The sequence below is a fragment of the Polyergus mexicanus genome, unplaced genomic scaffold (genome assembly GCF_030449975.1).
Source record: "Polyergus mexicanus isolate NDT 795.1 unplaced genomic scaffold, iyPolMexi1.0 SCAF_14, whole genome shotgun sequence".
NCBI lineage: Eukaryota > Metazoa > Arthropoda > Insecta > Hymenoptera > Formicidae > Polyergus > Polyergus mexicanus.
Genome location: NW_027223334.1, coordinates 5,570,374 through 5,597,167, shown reverse-complemented (window position 1 = coordinate 5,597,167; position 26,794 = coordinate 5,570,374). Strand labels below are relative to the sequence as shown.

Here is a 26,794-nt window from a genome sequence, read left to right as displayed (position 1 = left end):
AAACGAAAATCCCACGCAGCATCCAGGAAGTGGTGAGGGGTGGTACCGGATGCGTTTCAATGAGGGGAGACGAGAGCGAGCGAGTTCACGTAAAACAATTCTTTCTGCTTTTGGCAAAGAGAGGAAGAGAGGCAGAGGGAGATCATCGGTCTCTCTTTCATCGTCCATCGCAGGAGTGCATTTCAGCGAGGTGTCTGGTTGCACAGGTTGCGCTTTGTAATCCGTAATAAAGCGAAGGCTCGGCTATGTACTTCCTTTCTACGATATTTGTTACAAAATATGCTCCACAGATTCGTTAACAAATTTCTATCAAATAATTAAAGAGGCTTATATATATATATATATACATATATATATATATAGAGAGAGAGAAAGAGAGAAATTGGGACGTCTTGCAAAATATAATAATTAATCAGCTGATTGCTTTATTATCCATGATTTATATTTTGCTTTTTTCTTGGGGGGAGAAGTCCTTGGTAAAATATTATTTAAAAATCTACCGCTGCCATTATTGGATACATTATATTGGATATTGACAAAACGCTTTTATTTATGCAATCTTAAAAAATTACTGATTAAAAAAAAAAAATAAACATGTTTAGTTTAGGCGCGCGGCGACCGGAAGACGCGCGCGGCCGCATCTGCGTCGCGTGTTTGCCAGCAAAAGAGTCACCTGTTTCATCATTTTTGCTATCAAAGCCGGACTTACCCCGAGACCGGCGCGTGTTATCTCATCGCGTGCTAGCGGTAACGGGCATGAAGTCGCGATAAATCACCTTTATCAGGCTTAACGTGGTGGTGGATCGAGATCGAGGTTTAGAACGGGTGCACTGTTTCGTAAAAGAGGTCTGCTTTTGGAAATCTTATGCCAAACAGGGATAAATAGGTAAGTGTGTTTTTTTTTTTTTTTTTTTTTTGCAGAAACGCTAGAAATAGTAAAACTGTTTAAGAATCGAATAATCGATGAAATCTCTCTGTTAGCTTTAATTAATATTTGTGGAAAAACACGTTTCATATATTTAATATTTAAAAATACATACGATAATACAACACACACACACTTTCATGGAGCTTTCGAAGAATGGATGCTTCTTGTTTCGAGCATCCGACATTATTATCCGTTCGCATTCGCGGAAGGTTCTTTATCGGAAAGATTCTCAATGCTTGGTCAGAGAACAATGTGTGTGTGGTATATATCGTACGGCAATATCCTTTGTCGTCGTCGCGATTGTGCCCACTTCCGTGGGAATTTGCAGAACGGAAGTGCAATTTCTGGCTGGTACCTCGTCGCGTCCAGCTTCCATGGTTGCTTCCAGCAACGCGAAAAAAAGTGATCCTTAAAGAAACGATGCCAGGTGCAACGCGCTGGTCTCTCGCGTCTTCTCATGACGAATACTCCGGATTTAATTCGACGAAATCGTGATATTCGTGGTATTAGTCCCTCTCAGACAGCGAGAGAGTTTTACGAAAAAGATACAGTCGATAAAAGACGACAATTCGCAATCATAAGATCTTGTAGCATTTAATCTGCAATGCGATAAGTGAATTGCGTTCTGATAACATCAGAAAAGGAAGCTATTAAAGTTATAAATTAAGGTTGCTATTAGTTATACATTATACAAATTTATATTATTAAAGATTACGTTGTTGAATCATCAATTCAATTTTAGGTTTCTGCATATGCATATTTATGAAAATGGGAAAGAAAGCAAAAGGAATATATTAGAGAGTACACATTTTTTTAATAAATATTATAGAAATATATTAACTATTTTCACATTTGTCTATATCGCGCGGATTATTTATTCCAAATTATAAATATCAATTGAGTATAATTACGTGTATTGCACGTTCGTTTCTATAAATATTATATTGAATAAAATCGCGTAATCTAGTCATTTTTTTTTCTTCAGATATTAATAAAATTCGTTAATTAAAATTAAGAATTTTGCTTTGGTTTCTTCGGGACATGTTGGCATCATGCCTCCTCTGACTAGAATTTATAAACTAATTATATAAAATAATTTACTTCAATTAATATATAAATGACAATTTGAGAATGTAGTTTTATCACATTTGTCTTAGGACTTTATATTCCCCGTTTCTCGCTCTTTGTATAAAAATCTAAATCTTACTAATTTTATTCTAAATTTTAGAGAAGAAATTTGCAAGTAATTTTTAATACACATTGAAGATGGATCAGAAATTTTAAAATTAAACATTTATGTAGTTTTTTTTTTTTTTTTTTTTTTTTTTTTTTTTTTTTTTTTTTGTACGAGGAGCAATTTCCGTCTCGTCCCTGCGATTGTCTTTGCTATTATCTAGTATATGGAATAATTTTTACGATTTTTCTAGTTTAGCTTTTTTCATCGGATTTTCATTTATCGGTTCGTCGTTTCTTCTTCTTGAATTTTTGTCTGTTTCTTCTATCTGTTTGTCCTGCTCGTTCCTACTTCGTTCTTCGTTAATTAAATTTGTGGGATCAGAAATTTCGTTTCCGTACTGGTCCGTTTTTACCCACTTGAAACGTCCAGGTAGTGGCATTTCATGCTTAAAATCAAAGTTCCATTTTTTCATGTCCTGTGTATCAATAAATATCAAAATTTTAAATCACTTTAATCGATGATATCTAATCTATTTTGCGTAGGATTACTTTTTATCGAGATATAATTATTTAATAGAACAAAAATAATTTTAATAAACGATTGTTTGGATTTAAATTATCGGAGAAAAATCGTTCGTTTCTTACCTCTTCTGATCTTTGTCGGCTCTCTTCTATAATACGATTGTAAAAGTTCTGTTCCTCGCCGTCGCTGTCATTCTCATCTGCAAAAAGTTTTCTACGCGTGCTCCGTAGACCATTTATCGATGTATCGACACGTTCTTCCATCGTCAATCGGGCTCTTGTAAGAAAAGTTCAATTTTTAATGATAAGTTTTCAATTTTATTTTCATATTTATTAAAATAATTGCTCACATATCGAAAAACTTTCTCTCTCTCTCTCTCTTTTTTTTTTTATGTTTTTCATACTTATAATTTTGATTATATTTACGCAAGAGGATGATTTTATCTAGATATGTACAGATATGGATAGTTCTCTTACAGAGTCTTGATTCTTTTACCAAATATAAACGCAGAGATTAAATCCCATAAGTGAATTTGAAAAATTAATATATAAATTAATTTTGTTTACATTTTTGTCTGTTCATGCAATGCAAAAACATATGCATAAACGTATAAGAATGAATAATCGTAAATCTAAATTATTGTATTAGAAATGTGATAAATACTTTTTTTTTTTTTTTGGCAATTTCCCTCGTTTTTTTTTCTTCTCTTATCACATATTATTTTTATACGATGCATTATTTTGATTTTGAAAGAATGTATTTGTTTTTATGTATAGTATGAAATATTTAAGGAAATACTTTACACTGCAATATATTATTTGCTTATAAATAAATCATACGAAAAGATTAATTGTAAATATGTAACATTTTTTTTTGCATACTTCGATTACTTGAAATTATAAAAACAAAATTTCTTTCAAAAAGATTTACATCAATGAACTTACTTATTCTCTAGCAAAACGATTAAATTAGTTGAATACGAAACTACTATTGGCTTAGAAAGTTTCTACTGTTAAATTGAACAAGTAAGCTTGTTGATAAATTTTTCCAAATAAATGCCTATACATAAGGATACACTGTCGAACGTTCAAGTATCGAGACTCGCTTCGCAATTATTTGGTTCAATATAGTTAATGAGATACGATCATGCAAAGTTGTGTTACAAAATTTTCTTTAAAAATCCATGTAATAGAAGAAACGCTTGACAACGCGCCAACATTAAACTCTTCGTTAAATTAGAGAAGTCGCCAACAGAAACATTACAAATGATATATCTCATTAACTATTGAACCAAATAACTTAAAACTTGCACCGCATGTTGAATATTGAATTGTGAATAACACCTTAAAATGATAGGACAAACGGATCAAACGTTTGGAAATGCAAAGCGAGTCTCGAAACTTAATTTTATTTATGCAGTAAGATTATACATACAATGACATTGTTCGTTTCGATACGCGATCGTAACGAGTATAGCCGGAAATATCAAAAAAGAATTTTGTCGTTATTTCATCAGTTGTGATAGCAGTGCATTTCTATTTTGTTTCTTGACAATTCCAAGAAAGTTATTCCATATACCGCGCATACACACACACACACACGCACATAACCAAAAGCTTAATAATATCCTTCTGCATAAAGCTGTCAAACTACGAGGAAAGTTTTTTGCAGGATAACAGTACTCGATATTAATCATCGATACGCGACGTGTTATAAGTACGTACTATACGTTTTGTAAATAAGATGACATGCGTCAAGAGCCGAGCTTTCACGCGAGGTAAGACTATCTTACACGTGCAAACAGTAAAAGAGGGAGAAGAGAGCGAGAGAGAGAGAGAAAGAGAGAGAGACTAGCAGCATTGTCGGTCAATATGCCGTTGGACGGATGTATTGGAATGCATTATACTTCCGGCATACACAATTGTGCACATAGCGAAAGCTATTTCTTACTTTCGCGTAGGTTCTTGGGAAACCTTTGATGTCGCTGACTTATCATTAGATATTCTGCATGATGGAGATTTTAAAATTGTCTATTCAATATACGAATATTACAATATTTTGTATATAACCGAAGATCTTATTCTCTTAAATCATTTTTAATTCGTATTTAGAAAATATTTAGAAAAATATGACAGTTATGCGTCACAAACTTATCGAAAGCTTCGTAATGAATGCTTTGCAATTTTCATGAATATGGTATATCGATTCTTAAAAAAAAAAAAAAAAAAGTTCTTTTAATAATTCGTAAATTATATACTTGGAAATCCATGCATTACATTGTACAAATATTTATAATGCATGAGAGAGAGAGAGAGAGAGAGAGAGAGAGGAGGGAATAATATCCTAATTTATTTCTGCATCGCATAAGCAGGCATTTCTCGAAACCAATTAAAGAATTAAACACAGATTCCCAAAATTACATCAGAATCAGAAGATGAGGATTTTTTTCTCTTTTATGTTCGCCCTTCAATGATCGCGGAATCGAATCCTGCGCTTTTTACACGCTTTTTCCTCGACACAAACTGGTTTGATTGGTTGGCTATCGCCGAAGGCATTAACAAGCGAATTTCACGTTATTCGGGTAATTACTATGGTGCATTTTGGTGCACATGGATACAGTCAAGTGTATTAATTCCGCCGATTATACGTAGATAATATTAGAGTGAAAAAACGAAATATGGTTCATCTCCCTGCACATACCGGGCTGGTTAATGTACTCGAATGTAATACCTACTTTTCTCTCCCGAAATTTCGGCCACACTTACGCGTACGCGGATCGAGAAGATAAATGGATGCTGCGCGATCCACGTATGAGGGTGCGAGATGACCCACAAAAGAGAGAGAGAGAGAGAGAGAGAGAAACGAATACGCATTGTTGAAATCATTCGAATGGCGTCATGCCGTGATCATCCGATTCTCGGCATAATATATTGTCGCGTCTTATTAACTCGAAAATCGCAATCGGCCGAGAAGAGTATTTTTTTTTTTTTTTTTTTTTTACGACTACCATATACCTTTAACGATCATCCAATTATTGGGGATTTATTGCTGGCATAAATTGCGCGTATACCGTTTATTTGGTCGTCTTAAGTTGACAAGGGCGATTTATTTAGAGTACTGTATGTGTCTGTCCAGCGGACAGATCCAAACTGCCATACTGCTGCAAGTACTCGTTTGAATTGATACCTTGCGTATCCTTCTCAACAAAGCGTGAAATTTATTTATTTTCTTTACAAACCTAGCTTTTAATTTTTTTAAACATAAAAAAGAATTATTTTGCTATAGCTTGTGAAATTATTATAATTTTTACAACACGTTATCGAAATATCTGTATGGATCGAGAGAGTCCCGTATTATAGAGGATTGTTTCTTCGCACATTCCGCTTATACGCCTATAGTTTATCAAACAGGTAGTACGGGTTTACACGGAGGTGCACGCCTTTCCCTGACCCACTTACTCATTCAACTATTCCCGACAAATATCCCATTGCGCGTTTAATTTCTCTCTTTCATCATATTTTCTATTATCACGCGAGACACAAATATTATTATATTCTGTCAAATTACACGCGACAATAATTCATTTTAAATTGAGGAAAGAAAATGCTTAATACAAGGTAACAAAAATTTGTGCACAATAAAGACTGTGTGAGCGGTTAACGTTTACAGTACAACTTCATTATAATTTTTGCAAGTTTTATTTTTCATATTTGAAGACGTTTTGCTAATTTTCTTGATTTAAATATGTCTATCAGAAACGCTAACGACAACAAAATATATATTTATCGAAAGAAAGAAAGAAAGAATGTAGAAGTAATTAAATGACAAAGGAAATTATGCCACACACCTGTTGAAATAAATTCAGCTCGATTTGTTTATCTACTCACTTCTTCGAGGTGTTTTTCATTCGGTCTCTCGCGAATATATGCACGCGTACGTATGCATGTGTACGTGTACAAACGATGATAAGCTATTGACTTTATCTGGTATTAATTACACAGGCGAGCACACTCAATTGAGGTCACTTTTGTTGCACTTGATAATTGCATACGCTCATTTATCTCGTCTTAGCACGCGCGTCTCGTCTTTCTGTTTTAACGTCGACTTCAGCCGGTTGACAGTTCCTACAAGTTACACCCGATCGATAAATATGTTTTCGTCGGGGGTGGAACTCGATGGGGTAGTTTGGTGCGCGCGCACACACATTCTGCGACGAGAATTGTCAGTGCGCATTCGTGCACGGGATGTCAATGATATATCAATGCCGATTAATTGGACTTAATTGGAAAACTCATGTTCGAATGACAGGTTTTTCAGATAATCGAGAATAATGCTATCATTGATAAGAAAATTTTTTTGATAACACTTTACACACATTTCAATGGCCTTGTATTATATATAGGGTGTCCTACCAAAAGTGGCCATCCCTTTTTATCTTTTACACTGAAAGATATAGACTGTAACAAATATATATATATCAAATTAAATGGTTCAAATTGAACCGTCTATAGCGAGGATAATAATTATTTCTAAAAGCTTTCTGTGTATTAACGAACAGGTATATGCATAATTTTTTTTATAATAATATGCATTTTTTCGACATGAGAAAAGTTGTAGCGCTGTTTGAAACGAATGCAATGATGTAACGTAAATATTTTACATATTGTACGAGTTTTATATCAACTTGAAATATCGCGGGCGACATCTATCTTTTCATTGTCGACTCTGCGATATGGTCAACTTCGGATTGAGCATTATGATCAAATGACAACGTGACATGTGTCAATCTCTAATGCACGAATCGGAAGTTGGCCGTAACGCAGAGCAGAAAGAGAAAAGGTAGACATCGCTCGCGATATTTCGTTATATTCGTTTCAAATAGTGTTACAACTTTTATCATATCGAAATATCCGTATTATTATAAAAAAATTATGTTTATCTTTCGTTAATAGTTATGTTTACAATAAAGTTTAGTTTGAACCATTTAATTTGATATATATTTGTTAGGTTACAATCTATCTCTTCTTTTAGGTTAGGAGATAAAAGGAGGTGGCCATTTTTGGTAGGTCACCCTGTGACCATACATATGTAGAGGGTCATTCTAGTTCGTCTACGAACAAACAAATCATCCCTAACACATAAATAGTTTCAACGTTCTAGAAATTAGAAGATTGCGATTCGTTTTACACAAGGATGTATAATTTATCGCCGTCATCCATTTTACGAAAGAAACGGATCCTCGTTAATATTGACTATTGCTATCGCGGAGTAGAAAAGAGAATAACGACGGAGGAATTTATTCTTTATCCGCGTCTGCAATGAAAAGCGCGGCTAGGTTACACATGCCTCTATGAAATCGTCCTTAATATGCATAAATAACGATTTCTTTGAACATTATCTTAAAACGGATCTAACAGAAGGTTTCATACGAATGTGTGCAACTTTTTAACTTTTTCTTCGGATTTATTTTAAAAGAATCAATTTTTTTGAACACATGTATTAATCTACTTTCAAATATGAGAATCGCAGTCAAATGATCTGTCAAAAAGATTTCTCGTATACAAGGCAATAATAATTTATCTTTCACACTTTTCAATAAATTACTTGAAACTCACTCAATTCTTAACGGCGAAATATCCGAAGGCAATATTTATCCGTATTTTTAGAGAAGCGCGACATGCGAGTAAAAAAAGTTCATTAACTTGTCGAATGACGGAGAGCGCGTTATAGCGCTCGCGAAACTCGGGATGCAACTAATCCCAAGGTAAGACACTAGCTGCATCTCAGTTGCAGCTGACTAGCCTAGATTCGCTTAGACTCCGCGTACGAAGAGCCACGAGAAGCACGACAGTGCGAGATATACGCATGCGCGAGGCAATCCGTTAACCGCACATTTTATTCGCGCGGTCGTTCATCCCGCGAGGCGAATTTATATCAGTCGATAACGATGGATGATATCCTTCCGTGAAAATAACCCCCGTTCCGCGAACTTTATTACTCTCGCTGGACAAAGGGGAGGATGAGAATGAGCGAGAAACATGTGTTGTGGACCATCTCCGAAAGTCTCCATGGCAATTATCGTGTCGGTTTGGTGGTGCGCGTATTTCCGTTTCGGGCTTAGTGTCTTCTTTCGTAGAATTATCTGGAATAGAACGTAATTAACGATGCACGTCCGGAATGAGTCGCTCGATGTTATAACGATAACGCTTCAATTAATAGCGCCGCGCCGTTATCGTAGCTTAAGCTCAAGGCCCAAGGTTATAGTTTTCCGAGAAGCGTCTGACGGATCGCATTTATGATCGATGAAAGAGAGTAACGCGATCGCGTTCCGTATTATATATCGGCTCGTAAAATTCGATATATAAAGTCCGATACCTCGATTGAATACAAGAAAGAAAGAGAGAGAGAGAGAGAGAGAGCTCTGACTCATTGTATCTTATTGGAACGCAATTCATGATAAGATGTGTAACCGAGAGGAAGCTACATTGCTTCGTGACAATTGACCTGTCCACAATTTCATCAAAACAAAACGAGAAGCTGCCAATTAAGAATTAAGCTAATATAACACGTGCGTATTTTAATTTACATGTAAATATTTTATCTACATATAATTTTAATGTTAATATATATCTTTTATTCGAAAAGTTTGTGATTTAAAAAGAGTTTTGAATTGATATAATAATTGCAAATTTATATATACATATATATTATCGATATCTTTGCCATGTAAAGTTTTCGATTCCCGTGCTTTCGGAAGTACTTTTTTTAAGAGATACGTGGAGTAGAGCACAATGATGGGAAAGTGCGACGGTGAGGAATTCTCATACGCACGCGCGGATACGCTCGTCTACGAATCGTCTCCGAAACGCAACTTCGGTAATTGTTCTTCGATTCTTTCTCGTTTCCTCGTGGGCTCGGCATTTCCTTACGGCCGACGACGACCTCTTTAACGGCCCAAGGGGCAAACCGTCGTTTCGTACCGTTTCGAAGTCGGTGTTCCGTATCGTGACTGCGGTTGAGAAAAGAAACGAGTACAACTAAATCGCACAAAAGTTCCCCCTCCCCCCCCCCTCCCCCGAGTAAGCCCGCACCTCTCGAACGGGGGAACGTTTTTCGCGCCCGTTTTACTTGTCCCCGTTCTCGGCTCGCTCCTTGACTCTGGTCTTTAACCTCTTGTCAGCAGGAGTGTTTCTCTCTTCCTCAATTAAACTCGCCTCGTTCCAACAAAACGCACGATTGTTCCAAATGCGCGACGCGATCCTTTTATCAGAAAAAATTGGCGATTTTTCGTCACGAACAAAAAAGTATCCTCTAAAATTACCAATTATCTCTCTCGATGCTTGGTCACTGACTCCGGTAGCCTCTTCTATTCTTTTCTCTGCCGATACAAATTCACGTATGAAAAATTATGCAACCTTATGATATCGAATGACACAGAAGGACGACAACTGGCTAACCAATGTAAAAATGAATCCTAATGTATTATATTTAATATTACCAATAATGTTCGCAGCTATATTTAAGATTATTCTTGGTCCAAGTACTTTGAATCACTACGTATTCACAAGAATGTTATATCTTAATATTATGACGAGAGAGAGAGAGAGAGAGAGAATAAAAGGATCGGCTTAAATTAACCTAACTTCACGCGCGATTATGACAGCTCCGGTTTCAGCCACGTGTGCGATCGAGGTGGCAATGCTGTTGCACGATGATACAGTTATTGTTTCCATAGACTTCTATATATTACTAGACTGCTAACTTTTTATGTATAAGGCATCCCCATTTCTCATGTACGCAAGGTAACCCTTTTTGCGCATGCTCTTTGATGATGCATGTATTATTTACACACATACACACATTTGTTATACATAACATATGATCAAGCGATATCCTGGCATCTCATCTGAAAAACAGAGATCCATTAGGGAAAAATAAATAAATAGAAATAGAAATTTGGTATATTCATAGAAAATCTGAATTATTCAACAATAATTAATTTATTAGTAAATATATTATTATTTACTTAATAATATTTACCTAAAGAAAGAGATTTCATTATTATTATTTTTATTTCTATTGTATGCTACGGTACTTTTGCACTTTACAACAGCATATTTAAAAGGCATTTTTATATTTCTTCTATTATTATTTTTCGATCATTTTTCTATACCGATTCAGGTTAAAATAACTGTCAATTGTATTATGATTATGGATATCTATCAAATTGTTTGTGCGCATGTGCAAAATGAGATACCTTAATACATGCCTTTTGAGGCCATTTTATATGAGCGAAATTTGGGGAGTTAAGGCTAACACACACAAAATTCCGTAAGGACGTAAGCGTAAGAAACCAATTCCAATCGAGTATTGGGCTTTTCGTAAAAGTGGATTTTCTTACGTCTTACGTCCTTACGAAATTTTGTGCGTGATGGCCTTTAGCAGTTTATAAAAGTCTGTCATTGTTTCTCTTTTTCTTGCGATATCTGCAAATTTCTGCGTGATAATTTTGCAAATATTCTTTCGATTATTGTGCAAATACAATGTACAGACGATGATCGGTAGCAGTACGGAATAATAATATTTATTATCGCTTCAGCATCCTTGTGTTGATCATTGTGAAAGCGTCTTTTCTTTCTCTTCTCGATCTTATTATATGCAAATATTTCGTTTTAATATTATATTGTATCCAAAAATAATTAAACCAACTTTTATTAAAGAAATGTGGTACATAAATGAGAGAAACTAATAATAGGTGACATTTGATGATTGATAAGTGATACGATGTTTCCTTTTTGGTATTGCAAGATACGATAATAATAGCAAAAATAAAATTAGAATGCAAAAGATTCGATTAGGAAAACGAATCGTTAATATGGGTAAGATTCGAAAAATCCGACTTGCGCAGTCGCGCGTAACGCGGTTCTTTCGTTCTGCGCCTCGACACCTGTGTAAAAGAATATTCCCCCTCCAAGTAAATTCCCCCCTCATCCCTGCTCGCCGAGAAATCGACTGAAAGAACAGAGAGGGTTCGACTGGAGTGCCTATGCCCGGTAATTATTCCGCTTGAGTTACCGGGCAAACGAATGGGCTCTTATAGCGTCCGAAAGAAATTTCTGCCGAACAGTCCCCTCATGATGAAGAAGCCATTTGCATCTCTTAATACGGAAAAAGATTTTCGATGCTATTATAGATAGAGTTAATCGGATCTCTATTAGAGATACAATTAATGCAGTGAAACTTTGCGTGATCCAAAACACTTAGCAACTATTTAGTTTCGAAAATTAAATGAGATTGTCTCATGGCAATGTTGGAACTAATTTTGATACATTTTTACTTTTCTAATTAAATACAATAATTCTTGCTTAAATTCTTTTATCGTATTTCCAAAAGGATGTTTTCTTTTTATCTCCTTCGAGAATAAAACATTTTATGATTGGAGCATAAAACGCGATTTATTTAGTTTAGCATTGCATGTGCCTAACACAAGAGTATTCCTAACAAATGACAGTTCTTCATAATTTGACCGTTTCTTCACATTTCGTGTTAATAAACTGCTAGTAATTCCGTGTTGAAAAAAAATTTGATTTCTTTTCACGAAATTTTATCTTATTTTTCTCTATAATGAGGGGTTTCATTTTGATTCACGGAAAAATAATGTACATGATATCAATTAACACAATATTAATTAAGGGAAGATTGTGCGGCAGTCAATAACGTTATCAGAAGCTATTTTACCTTGCGCGCGTTCTTGACTTCGTTTCTTATCGCGGGTCGTAAAAATTGCATACTCGCAGCACTCGAACGTTATTAACCTATCGCTAATGCGTTTCAGATTTGCTCGATAGCACGCGATCACATTCGTTTCGCATTCTATCGAAACGGTAATCATCGATATAAAATTCTTCACATTTCTGACGAATAAAAAATTAAATTTTTATTTAATATAACATTCTTTAAGTTCTTTCCTCAATTTTTGCGTGGTTCTTAATTACGCTCAATTTTAAGTACGTTCGTCATCCGGATCTTCCGTTTTTATAAAAAAATCACAAGCCTTAATTTTGATGTCGCAAAAGTCAGGCGTACACCCTCCTTCTTTGACAGGCAACGAACCCCGAGCGATTCTTATGAATGGAATGCATATTCATTCATTTTCAGCGATGGTGCACGTGTTACCTTGCACGGATCCGACATATGCTAAAATCTTTCGCGCCAACTGTCGCTTCCTGCATAAATTCACGGACCTTGAAATGTATTCTTCGCGAAAAGAAATCATTCCGGTCACGCTCTGCTCGAAAAGACTCGCGCGAGGGACAGGTTGCCATTACCAGTTATAGGAAGCGAGTCTTTGATTCCTTTCTGGAAAATCGTTATGGATAGCGACGCGTTAAGCTGTCTTAACGATCCGTGATTCCTGCATATCCTGAAAAGTGTCGAGAAGTTTTCTCCGAGTTATTTCCCGTCGGAAATAACTCGGAGAAAAATGAAAGACAATGAGGATACGAAGAAATAAATAAAATTTCTTTTCTATTAAAAAATTATGTGTATTTATCTGGTTGTAAAATGTCTGGCAGGTTTGGCTTTAAAGAAACGATTCCTCGAGGAGTCACATGGCCACTTTACGAAGGGTGCATGCGTTTAACGAAACTCCCCATTAAGTTGTCTGGAACTGCTGAGATTCGAAGTTAGCCTGCGGTGTCGCCCCACCGTGCTTTCTACTGTGGCTTAAATTGATATAAAAAAAAGCAACCCTCCGATCCAGCGGGAATATTTCCCGTCGGATGTTTTCATCCGGCAGACGCGACGTTTCCAGGGGCGGGTGCCAGGCGAGAAAAGTCAAAAAGTCGGCCTCACATGCGGCCAATCTGTCTCCGCTGCAAGCTGCAGTCATTTATAAGTACGCGAAGGGAGATTACGGATAGATGAAGAAATGTTTGGAATGTTACGAGAAAATAACTCAGCACTGTATCGAGCGTTAACGAAGGTTTTGCTTCTTCGTATAGTAAAACACGAAGAAAGGAGAAAAGAAGTGGATGGCATAAATTATATTTATTTATCGATTAATAATTATACTTAATTTTATAAAAAGATAATCTTTATGAATTAAATTATAGGCGAGATAAATAATGAATATTTTATATCTTCCACGTAATTATTTTTGCGATTTTTTTTTCCTAATTAAATGGGCTAGTTTTTCGAATCGTGATAAAACACTCGCTTTGTTGAAACATCGTGTTCCGTAAACAAGTGTTATTAAGGAGTCTTTCACCTCGCAATTTATATCCCATGCAAGAATGCGAGCAAGAAATTATCATAGGTTCGCCAAGGTGGCTTCCTTGGTGCTCTCTCGTTCCGATGTTCACGATCGTTATCTCTCGGCCGGTTAATTACCTCGGGAACCCTTTAATAATTAATGTTACGGCTTGTAATACAATTGCGATCTGCATTCTATCGGGCGGCGGTCATCGTAATATCTAAATCACGTGAAGCGTGTTTGTGAATATATATTCTTCCTCGGCGTTATTTCTTTTTTTTTTTCTCCTTCGATATTTATTGATTATGCAGTTTTTGGATCTATGAAAACATCTATTAGGTGTACAAGTTTGCTTCCGCCGTTTTTTTCCCGAAATTCGAGGCTTTATTGTAAAAAACTAGTTATACATTTATGATTCAAAGTATCGTCCACTCCCAATGATCGTGCCAATTCTTTTTGACTTTGACTCGAGTCTTCATTAAGTAATGCCTCCAATTCTACATCTTCGAAAACCTTCTCTCTTCCATCGCTATGCCGGTCTTCGACGTGAAAATCACCGTTCTTGAAGCGTTGAAACCACTCGCGACACGTTCTTTCGCTAATAGCGGCTTCACCGTAAGTATTTGAGAGCATTCGATGAGCCTCGGCCGCAGATATCTTCATATTGAAGCAGAAAATTAAAACCTCCCGCAAATGACGAGAATTTGGCTCGTAAACTGACATTTTCAATCGAGAATAACTTTATGACGCGGACACAAATCGACTAATGTTTCTACGGGGTTATGTTGACAGATGCCCAAGTTTATCGCACGACGTCTATGATCTATTTATTTCGACCACTACTTACCGCTAAAGCCATCTGTAGGAAAACGGCGGAAGCAAAGTTGTACACCTAATACTTCGAAATACGATTTCTCGATCCGTGACTTTGCTCGGAGAAACACCAGCTGGGCGAAATTTATGACGATTCGTTCGGTCGGTGTCCTCTCGCGCACAACTTTTATTCAGGATCGCGAGCTATCAATTTTTTCCTTGAAAACGGGACAACCATCTACAGATCCGCCGCCCCCTTACATCTTTTGCCACTAGACATAAATAGATTTAACGTAGGTCGCGGACGCGATCGCGTGAAATCCGTCTAGTATTTATTTCGCTTTCGCGCAACGCTCGTTCATTTAGCGCAGGTCAGTGACGCGTGTTCGTCCCACGCTCTAAAGAGATCGTCGGCGACGATTCTTTTGTGATCTTCAGCAAGACCGATAATTGTGTAATATAAAACTGCACCTTTTTGGTTTTCGGACTTTTATTTCATTTCTGACATATGAGTTTCTAGCATATCTATCAAACTTATTGTGAAAAATGATAAATATTTATTTTGCAAAGATATAAGGGAAGGTTGTTTAGAGAAATAATTTCATTTCGTTCATAGTTGAATAACAATTCTGATTACGTAATTCGACAGAATATTTCAGAGGAGTGAAATGTACTGATGACATTGTGGTGAAACCGTCGCGTTCATCCGCGATGAGTTTTACAGCAGATACTTAGCGCATCTACTTTAGATTGTCAAATATTTGTTTTCGCATCGTCTAAAAATTCGAAAGATCGGTGTAGATATTGGATGTTCGTGTTTGGTTTTTATCGGGAATAATAGTTTCATTCGCGACATATGAAATTATCGACGTACTTGATATAAAAAACGAGGCGCATCGTTAAATGCGGAGAGGGAAAATAATTTTCTACGCTTCGAATAAGAAGAGAGAAGAAAAATCTCATTTTTTCATTTCCTCGCTTTACATTCCTCGTTTTTTATTCGTGTTTACATACACATAAGAAATATGGCAAAAGGCTAATTATCATTCCTGTTTCCAACCGAGAATATTCACGGAAAATACTGCGCGGTATATCAAAGCTTTTAATTACTCATAATTGCACGGATACACATATTCAAGGAATTCGTATTTATTCCAAGCAACGGGGTATGCTTGATCCGATTTAGATCGAGATTATATGATATGTGAGTTATTCTCTTCTCCTCTTTGTATCTTTGAATTATATTAACCCTAATCTTCGTAATGGTTCGTTTCGCTAAATAATTGCCGTAATTTGTAACGAAAGAAATACCTTTTTAATGGATAAGAAGTATTTACTTAATGTAAGTGAAACTTTTTTACTAACTACTAGTTATTTAAAATCGCCTTTTTATTACTTCTGACAAATGTTTACGTTAACTTACACCTCACGGATCGTTTTCATTTTTACATATATCGTAGAGGGCACATTTCCAAGTGACGCGCACTTTGAATTTTCTGGCGCTCTCTTCTCGTTTCAGAGATATACGATTTTGAAGTATCATAATTTTCGCATTTATTTCTATGATCTTTTCACTATATCTCACTTGCGTGCTTATGTTTTTTTTTTTGTTTACATCTGCGTCACTGTCAGTATATTTTCGCTAAGAATTTATTTTGTTTACGAATTTTTATTCAAACGTCAATTTAATTATGATAAACGTATTGATGAATTTTTTTAACATTATGGCAGATGCATATCCTCTTACGAATGATTTATAAAATAAATATCATTTAATAAGATATAAAAAATTGTATATTATACTTTTTCACGATTGCTACTCTACGCAAAACGAGATTCAACGCAAACCTATGTGTCTAGTTTTTCGATAGTAGAGCCCCCCCGCAGGAGGAGGGGGGGGGGGCGGCGGAACATACTGTTTCCACGCATATACTTTTTAATGCGAAGTAAGATTTTACATGGATTTACAACTTTCCACTTTATATTTACGCATTAAAAAGAATATACGTGAAGATAGTATGTTTCGCCACCCCCCCCCCCACCCCCCGCAGTAGGGGGATTTCACTATTGAGAAACTAGATACATAGGTTTGCGTTGAACCTCGCTTCGCATGGAAAATGGAAAAATTCAAGGAGCTTCGTTTCCGGAAATGTAAACGAACACTTTTTCCACGTCTGCTTTACACAAATGCAACGTAAACAAACATTATTTTTACTTATTTTATAAGAGAAAAAGCGTTAAAAACGTGAAACTTTAAAATTGCATACCAGAAGAGAGCAAGGAACAAGATTCAAAGTGCGTGTTACTTAGGAATGCGCCCTCTATAATATGTGTAAGGTAATGTAAACGTTTACCCTACTTCTGTGTTTCTGCATTAATTAAATTTGTATTATTTATTATTCTATATTAATTAAATGTTTTATATTAATATATTCGATGTTAATACGCGATAATATTCGTGCGTGAAAGTAGCACAATTGAGAAATCGATTTCTTTTTAAAGATTATTTTATTAGATTAATTTCTTAAATATTATACTTACATTTATATATATATATATATTATATAAATACTTTTATTTTTCTGCCATTGTAATGGTTTTCACTAATCAATTCGTTATCCGTTAAAAATTAAAATATTATGTAACATTATCTGTTGGAAAGGTAAATCTGTTTTTTATCGCACACGCCTTATCAGAGCAATTATTGCGAGACAGGCAAGTGTGGAATCCGGGCATTGTTCTATCAACGATGTATCCGTTGGATATATACGGTTCTCGATACCGAGGAGAGAAAGCATAAAAGATTAAAGCCTGTGGGTGCATTCAATTTGGCTTGGAATTCAAAACCCTGGCATACAATTACCTCTTTTCTCGGGAGAAATTCAAAACCCGCACCGCGAATCCGAGGAGCTCAGGAAAGGCCCGTAACGTTACACTGTTAAATCCCGTATGTAACGCTAGTCACGTGTATCCCCCTTTTCCTCTGTTCTTCTCGGCTCCTCTGCGCTCTCTCCTCTCTATTATAAGTTACCGGATGCGCAGAGAGTGACCGCAAGATCTCTTTGTAGGATCTATGCGATATGTTTTGCTTCACGCTAGTACGTTACAATGTCTAGTTTCATCACGCGCATAACGGAAGCTATGCAATCAGTCCTTGTAATTCGAGATATCGGCCGGATACATGTCACGATGTACGATACATATATATATATATCATATCGTTCTGTCTAGATATATTAGGTAACCAATCAGATAGGTATGTGGAAATTTATATAGTTGAAAAATGCGATATACATTTTTCTTCGGATAAAGTTCCGAATAGGTGAACCCTCCGATTTTTTTGAAACTACACTATTTTTTGTATTTTTTAACGCTGATTACGAATATGATAATGAAAATTTGCGACAAGGTCATTTTCAAGGTCAAAACTCAAAAAAACTGAAAAAATATAACTTTTTAGACATTATTACGATAAATATTGATGTAAGAAAAAAATGTTTCAAATAAAAGTTTCAGTTCTTAAAAAAATACATCATTTATGTTCTATAAATTTTTTGCGTAAAACTGATAGTTTTCGAAAAAAATTAGATAAGAAAAACCCTCTCAAACATCAATATAATCTTCGTTCTCAGCCAAATCGGTTTGCGTGGAACCTCCCTCTGCGTGGAAAGTTGCAAACCCATGTGGAACCTCGCTTCGCGTGGAAACAGTGGGTTCCGCCCCCCTGCGGGAGGCGCCACTATCGAAAAACTAGACAAATAGGTTTGCGTGGAAATTTTCATTATCATATTCGTAATCAGCGTTCAAAGATACAAAAAATAGTGTAGTTTCAAAAAAAATCGGAGGGTTCACCTATTCGAAACTCCACCCTTTTCTTCTTTCTACAGTTATTAAATCATTCGAGCAATTTTATCTCCTATTTTATGGTCGCATCTTACATAAGGTACCTCTATTTAAATCGATCGACAAGCACATTTTTGAGCGAAATATTCTCACCTCGGCAAATTTGACTGTTTCCTCCTTTGTCCGGATATATTTCTTCGTAAAATGCGATATAAATGTATTATTAAAAAATCTTACTGATATTAAGAATTTAAATTTCACCGATATTGATTAGCATTATAATCAATGTTTCGATTAGATTTTTTTTTCATAGATTAACGTGGAGAATAAATGCAACAAATCGCAGTTATATTTAAATAGAGAGTTAATAGCGAGGATCATACGCACAATGATATATTTCGCGCTATGATTTAGATGGAAAAAGATAAAAGTTTAGCCAGAATAATTCTAAACATTTAAGGCACTTGTAATTCCTTTTCAGATAAGTTTTTAATAGAGAGAATGATCATCTTTCGAACTAAATCATAATTCATAAGCTTTTGTGTGAAAAATAGCAATTTCTAAGAATTATTAGGTGTACAACTTTGCTTCCGCCGTTTTTTTTTCCGAAATTCGAGGCTTTATTGTAAAAAACTGGTTATATGTCTTTGAGGCGTTTTGAAATTGCTTGTTGAGTCACTCCCAATGATCGTGCCAATTCTTTTTGACTTTGACTCGAGTCTTCATTAAGTAATGCCTCCAATTCTGCATCTTCGAAAACCTTCTCTCTTCCACCGCTATGCCGCGCTTCGACGTGAAAATCACCGTTCTTGAAGCGTTGAAACCACTCGCGACACGTTCTTTCGCTAATAGCGGCTTCACCGTAAGTATTTGAGAGCATTCGATGAGCCTCGGCCGCAGATTTCTTCATATTGAAGCAGAAAATTAAAACCTCCCGCAAATGACGAGAATTTGGCTCGTAAACTGACATTTTCAATGGAGAATAACTTTATGACGCGGACACAAATCGACTAATGTTTCTATGGGGTTATGTTGACAGATGCCCAAGTTTATCGCACGACGTCTATGATCTATTTATTTCGACCACTACTTACCGCTAAAGCCATCTATAGGGAAAGCAAAGTTGTACACCTAATATTATTCTCAAAATCCGCTAGTCAAACGATTTTAGCTCACCTGTGCTTTGTCGCCAACATAATGCCGTCATAAATAAGCCGCAAAGCCACGAAACGCGACGCGATTGTACGAGTGTCGGAAATTTTGCTATGCAAATATTGTCGGTTATACTCGGCGATATCGACTTAGGACAACCTCACACGGGATGAAGGAACCGTTCGTCGCAAGTTTATCGCGTCGACTGAAGCTTCTCATGCTTCTCGTCAGCGAGGTACGGAATAAGGTTAAGCGCTCTGTTCGAGCACACGATCGCTCTTCCATGTTTTAAAGGGACTCGTGCACCAAACTGCATTCCGCCGCGGTTAATCCATCTACGTATGTCTATTTATAAGCCGAGAATACTCACCGCCCTGTGGTTTTTGACTCGGGTGCACGCACGCACTCACGGCCATGCATCGCGGAGAAGTTCTGAGCGTCGCGCATCGATTTTATTTATAGAATGAAACACAGGGGACGGGCGTATCGGCTGCAGGAGGGCACCGAAGAGAGAGACATTGGGGTGTGTGCCAGGCAGCGAGGGGGATACCGTACGAGCTTTAAAAAGGAAGTCTATTTCCGGAAAAAGGGGGAAACTGTCGAATTCGTCGGAGGCTAGAGCGACTCGCGATCATTGAAAACGTGCTCGTCGTCTATGGATTTAAAGAGATCAAGTAGACACGCCGTATGCGCGCAGGAGATGATTCGTAGAATGAAAAGCGTAAAACTGCATCTCGAATCATTTAATAATTGTGGAGAAGAGAAAAACGTATAATCTTTTAGCTACACGAATTCGGGGAAAAACTTGAATTATATCTTAGATACCTTTTCCTTTAAATCAACTTTAAACCGGATACGACATATACCGTGCGCTCTACGAGTCCATATAAGTACGTTAACCCGCTTGGCAACAAATTTCTAACTGTTCCTTTCTTTTTCTCCAGCGGCAGTACTTCCTTCGTCTTTGTGATAATTTTAAAACGCGTTCCCTTTCTCTTCTCATTTCGCTCGATTGCCGAGACCGTTATCTCGATGCGCCGTATTTTCAGCGAATAATCCATAATGTATCCAAAACGAAAACTTACACGCCGTTCGTTTATTTTCATCGGGTAATAAACTTGTCGCTTGAGAGGCAATCTTGAAATTTAACTCATTCCCCATTTGTGCAAATTGCAGTGTATCGTTGTTATCGAAATACTTTCGACGAACTCTGTAACAAAATTTCCTCTTTCCTTTTCCTCAATTTCTATTTTCCCGCGCATCGAAACGTCATATGTTTTTAACGATAGATATTTTAATGGATTTAAGCGTTTTACATACATATGTAAGGCTTATGCGAAATTTATTAAATATATAATTGAAGATAAATTGGGATTTTTGATTAAACGGTTTATCAGGTTATTAAAAAGATACATGAATTTTTTATGAGATTACTCGCCTAATATATTCATCGCCGTATGTTTACCATATATCGTAGCGTGCTCTTAATTGCTACTAATGGCGATTCTTTTAGCAAGCGTTGAAGAAAGTAATCAAAGCTCTCGAGACGCACAAAGGGAAGAAGCTTAGTAGGCGCGTGATGATTTCCCGGATAGTCGCGGAGGCGGTGGTACGGAACGACCGAAACACAAACGTACACTCGTTTTTTCGCTCTTTATATTCAGACTGGAAGTGATTTCACGCTTCGAAGGACCTCTCTTCGGCCTCGAGACAGGATCTAGGCGAGGCATCCTGCCAACGATCCTCCTTCTTCACGAGTCTTATTTTGCCGTTCGCTATTTAACTTAATAATTTCTCTCTCGACCTTCGCGATATTTTATCCTTTTTTATCATTTTGAGATATATATCAAGTTAGACTTCTATATTTCTTAATGTTTTTTTTTTTTCTCTCTGACATATATGCCGCCGTTCATAAAACAAAAAATACTTAAATAAAAATAGATTACGTATAAATGTAAACAAAATATTTTGTAGAAATCTAGATAATCGAAGAATAAAGATGCGTTTTATAGTATTTATTAAAACCTTTTTTTTTTTTTTTTTTTTTAAATAAAATTATCAATAATCGAACGACATGATTGCTTCTCTATAAAAGTAATCGCGAAGCAATTTTTTAAGGGAGCTATTTTTGATTAAAGTTTCTGAAGAATTTTAATAGAATTCCCAACAATTTCAATAGCGAATATTTTGATTAAAAAGACATTTTGAAATTGCATAAAGTTTTTTATAATAAAATACGACAAACTTCTTCAATAATTTTTACCAGGCCGTATTTTACGCCTAGAATATTTTATCAAATTCCAAATCTTAATAGAGATTTAAAATGTGCTATTTCAAGGTATCTATTTCTATACAAGACAAATTTAAAAATTATTATCTTTTTTTCTTCTTATATTACGAGGTCCTTATTTTAAGATGCCGATAAACGATAATAAAAATTTGCGAATGCCAAAATGTATGCAAAAAAGATATGGGCTTATGACGTTCGCGTGGCGAGCCAGATCAAACGGACATTCGAACCAGTTTTCGCGAAAATTAAAGTAAAAGGGGGTCGAAAAAGCAGGCCTCTCGATATGAATGTCCTTTAATTAAAACGGCCGGCTGGACCCTTTTCGGGCGCGCGTGTTTACAGGGTATTAGTTAATATACCGGTGGACACGCGGATGGGGCGCGTGCTACCGTTAAAAAGCGAAATGCTACTGGGTGAGTTCATTTTGGCCATTGTGGACATCATTTGGTGGTCTTCGATCGCGGACCTTCACCCTTCTCATTTAGGACCGCCTCGATCCACCGGAAAGATCGTAATTTATCGCCGTTACCGACACGCGCTTTCTCGCCACTCGTTTGTCCGGATGGGAATGACAGTTAAAGTTTTTCACGGGAAAGAACGAACCGTTGAAGTCTTCGACATTCGTCAAATGTGACAGATACAATTCGCGAAAGTTTAAAAAAAAAAGCAATATACGAGAATCATTACTGGTAATTTATCATATGATTATTGTATTGTAATACACGACGTTTTCAAGATAGATGAGACTGAGTGAAAAAATCGTTACGTTCTTCTCTAGCCGTATCTTTTTATTACAAATTAAATTAGAAAATATACAAGAGGTTCTTTTTTTACTAGTAATTCCCCTAGGTCGTATGTCACTTCGAAATCTTTAAAAAAATATTACAGGAGAAAGGGCTTTCATGTATATGTGCGAAATGCATTTTATTGTAGAGTAAAAAGAACCTTTGCTCGCTCCATCAGTGTTAGATACGCTAAAATATTTCGATTATTAAAATCTAAAAAATCATTGATAGAATTCTATATGTATTGAAAGAACCACTTGATAGATCGTCTGGCTTGTCGATTTGTCAAAATTGATCCGTCCGGAACTTTGTTGCGATCAGGTGCTGTCCCGATGTAAACTGGTTCTACAGCTAATTCAATCAATTAAGCCTATAGTGGGGTGTGTTACACGTGTATCGGTGATAGATATCCATTAAACGTACATTCAATCGCGCACCTGGAGATATTCTGTTGAACGGAAGATTCGACTTTTAAAGGCTTAAAACATATTCCATAAACAACAGTGATTTGGATAACATTCTCTATAATTTTCAAGTTATTTTTATATATTTACGCGGTCATAATATTATCCGTTAATTGATTAAAATTTCTGAAGAAATATAGTTCAATTGTTAATTAAAAAAGGTGTTATTTGAAATTTTTGGAAAAATATAATGTATAAAGTACAATTTGCAGCAATTTCATTTTTGCCGTTAAGGGGGCATACCCGTTTGAAATCTCAAAAAATGAATACATTTTCTAGATTTTTTTGTACAGCAACGACTTGATAAAAATTTTTAATTTTTGTTACGATATTAATACAATATTATCAACTACCTAAATAAAAATTTTCAGCTTAATAAAAATTTTTTTTTACAAGTTATGGGAATATTTGCAGAACTCCTTCAAATTTTAGGTGGTTGCATGGAGGATGTGCATGAAGACGTTCGTAGATTATATTCGAAATCAAAAATACAAGCTTTTTTTATTAAACATATTAATAGCTAACTGCGATCCCCAAGCGTTTTTCCAAAATTCACAAAAATAAAAAAAAATGGTAGCGTGTTGAAAAAAAAGTTTCGTTTTTCTTTTTTTGAAGTCCATCTTTTTTTATTTATAACAAAAAACATGAAAACATAAATCTGCAAATGTTCGCATAACTTCTAAAAAAAAAATTTTTTAATCTGAAAAATTTTATTTACATAGTTTATAATATTATCCTAAAAAAAAAAAATCAAGTCGTTGCGCTGCAAAAAAATCTAAAAAATATCCTCATTTTTCGAAGATTCAAATCGGTATTGTCCCTTTAATCGCTCGGTGGATGCTAATCGAATATCCGTTGCAATATGTAACGTTCGAAAATCCATTTATGTAGCGATGTTCGATTTAACGCAAGTATGGTTTCGAGAGAGGCATCGTATTAGTTACCATCGAAATGACCAGCTAGGATGACAGCCATTAAAACCATGAACCAGCTGCTTCCCTTCGCATAGTTCCCCTATGTTCGGAAGACCCCATGGTGCATCACGCATTATAATTAACCATATAGCGACCGCGCCGAGTCACCCCCATGCATCGTATCATCGTCGTATAGATAAGTAAAGTCTACCCATCTACACGGGGTGCTCTGTTGAAAACGTTACTACGTTTTGTTATACGAAGTTTTAGAATCATATTGCTTTGCTATATATGGTAAATATCCGTTTTTACTAAATTTTTACTAAAGAATAATAGTTATTTTTATTATATTGTATATTGAAGATTTATATTGGTAAATGTTTACATTAACTTACACCTCACGGATCGTTTTCATTTTTACATGTATTATAGAGAGGGTACATTCCTAAGTAACATACGCACTTTGAATTTTCTGGCGCTCTCTTCTGGTATGCAATTTTTAAGTTTCACAGTGTCTTAATGCTTTTTCTGTTATAAAATAAGTAAAAATAATGTTTGTTTACGTTGCATTTGTGTAAAGCAGACGTGGAAAAAGTGTTCGTTTACATTTCCGGAAACGAAGCTCCTTGAATTTTTCCATTTTCCATGCGAAGCGAGGTTCAACGCAAACCTATGTATCTAGTTTCTCAATAGTGAAATGCCCCTACTGCGGGGGGGGGGGAAACATACTATCTTCACGCATATACTTTTTAATGCGTAAATATAAAGTGGAAAGTTGTAAATCCATGTAAAATCTTACTTCGCATTAAAAAGTATATGCGTGGAAACGGTATGTTCCGCCGCCCCCCCCCCCTTCCTGCGGGGGGGGCTCTACTATCGAAAAACTAGACACATAGGTTTGCGTTGAATCTCGCTTTGCGTGGAGTAGCAATCGTGAAAAAGTATAATATACAATTTTTTATATCTTATTAAATGATATTTATTTTATAAATCATTCGTAAGAGGATATGCATCTGCCATAATGTTAAAAAAAATTCATCAATACGTTTATCATAATTAAATTGACGTTTGAATAAAAACTCGTAAACAAAAGAAATTCTTAGCGAAAATATACTGACAGTGACGCAGATGTAAACAAAAAAAACATAAGCACGCAAGTGAGATATAGTGAAATGATCATAGAAATAAATGCGAAAATTATGATACTTCAAAATCGTATATCTCTGAAACGAGAAGAGAGCGCCAGAAAATTCAAAGTGCGTGTTGCTTAGGAATGTGCCCTTTATAATATATGTAAAAATGAAAACGATCCGTGAGGTGTAAGTTAATGTAAACATTTATCTTTATATTTTGCATATATCTTTATTATATTTATATTTTGTATATATCCTTATTTTTTAGATTTGTATTCTCCCCCTCTCTCTCTCTCTCTCTCTCTCTCTCTCTCTCTCCCTTTTTATATAACGATACATTTTCTTTCGAAATTAACACGAGTTAAAAATTTTCAATATCTTTCCATTATTTATGTTATTTAAATATTTTCATCATATTTATAATTTTGTCGTAATTAACTTTGAAAAGGATATTATTAGGTATACAACTTTGCTTCCGCCGTTTTCCTATAGATGGCTTTAGCGGTAAGTAGTGGTCGAAATAAATAGAAAAATAGATCATAGACGTCATGCAATAAACTTGGGCATCTGTCAACATAACCCCATAGAAACATTAGTCGATTTGTGTCTGCATCATAAAGTTATTCTCGATTGAAAATGTCAGTTTACGATCCAAATTCTCGTCATTTGCGGGAGGTTTTAATTTTCTGCTTCAATATGAAGAAACCTGCGGCCGAGGCTCATCGAATGCTCTCAAATACTTACGGTGAAGCCGCTATTAGCGAAAGAACGTGTCGCGAGTGGTTTCAACGCTTCAAGAACGGTGATTTTCACGTCGAAGACCGGCATAGCGGTGGAAGAGAGAAGGTTTTTGAAGATGCAGAATTGAAGGCATTACTTAATGAAGACTCGAGTCAAAGTCAAAAAGAATTGGCACGATCATTGGGAGTGGACGATACTTTGAATCATAAATGTATAACCAATTTTTTACAATAAAGCCTCGAATTTCGGACAAAAAAACGGCGGAGGCAAAGTTGTACACCTAATACGTAGATTACGTGCACATGTAGGGATAGTCATAGTTTTTGTATCACCCTGTAGTTCACCCTCATACGCGTATCGGGACCACCCTAGCATGCGTCCAGGTGGATGTTATATACAAATGTTCGTTACTGAAACGCGATTCGTGCTGCTCAGCTGCCTAATTTTCGACGATTTTCACTCGTTCTCCACGTGTCGATTCCCTTAGAATGTGTCGATGGAACATCAGATAATGTCGATTCGCCTGCCGCTTTTTAACGTCTATGTAACGTATTATTAATTTAAAAGACTCGAGGCAGTGAGACACGAGGCAAACATTACAGCAGCGATAACTCATGCGAAATAACTGCCGTTTTAGATTTTTGCTCGTTGAATTTTTTAATTTTACAGTACTAACTGAATTAATCGGGAGAAGATATATATATATATGCAAGATACAGTAATGATTGCGAAAAATTATAAATTTTACGTTTCAATTCACGTCGAGTAAATAGAGTGA

At 35.8% G+C, this 26,794-nt stretch overlaps 1 protein-coding gene and 1 long non-coding RNA gene across 6 annotated transcripts in view; one reads left to right on the top strand and one right to left on the bottom strand.

The window, feature by feature from the left end:
- Positions 1-26,794, top strand: part of LOC138939619 (uncharacterized) — a 104,132-nt gene that overhangs the window by 31,421 nt on the left and 45,917 nt on the right. The window lies entirely within an intron of this gene.
- LOC138939618 (uncharacterized) lies at positions 1,757-19,836 on the bottom strand. Of its 4 annotated transcripts, none has more exons than XM_070307573.1 (4): positions 8,243-8,378; positions 6,475-6,751; positions 2,750-2,903; positions 1,757-2,580 (listed from the first exon to the last, which is right to left on the bottom strand). In XM_070307573.1, the coding sequence occupies exons 3-4, from the start codon at positions 2,888-2,890 to the stop codon at positions 2,341-2,343; spliced, it is 381 nt and encodes a 126-aa protein (XP_070163674.1). In that variant the 5' UTR covers positions 2,891-2,903; positions 6,475-6,751; positions 8,243-8,378; the 3' UTR covers positions 1,757-2,340. The 4 variants fall into 4 exon arrangements, with proteins under 4 accessions (XP_070163674.1, XP_070163673.1, XP_070163675.1 ...); XM_070307571.1 differs by having other exon boundaries at positions 1,759-2,580; positions 6,515-6,751; positions 8,243-8,376; XM_070307572.1 differs by lacking the exons at positions 6,475-6,751; positions 8,243-8,378 and adding an exon at positions 19,714-19,836.

Bases quoted from the DNA above. Each gene is read 5' to 3' on its own strand.
- LOC138939618 (XM_070307572.1), bottom strand. From the start codon at position 19,733: ATGTTGGCGACAAAGCACAG. The intron at 2,904-19,713 runs GTGAGCTAAAAT...TTTTCTTACAAG, and splicing joins ATGTTGGCGACAAAGCACAG to AGCCCGATTGACGATGGAAG. The intron at 2,581-2,749 runs GTAAGAAACGAA...ATTGATACACAG, and splicing joins GCCGACAAAGATCAGAAGAG to GACATGAAAAAATGGAACTT.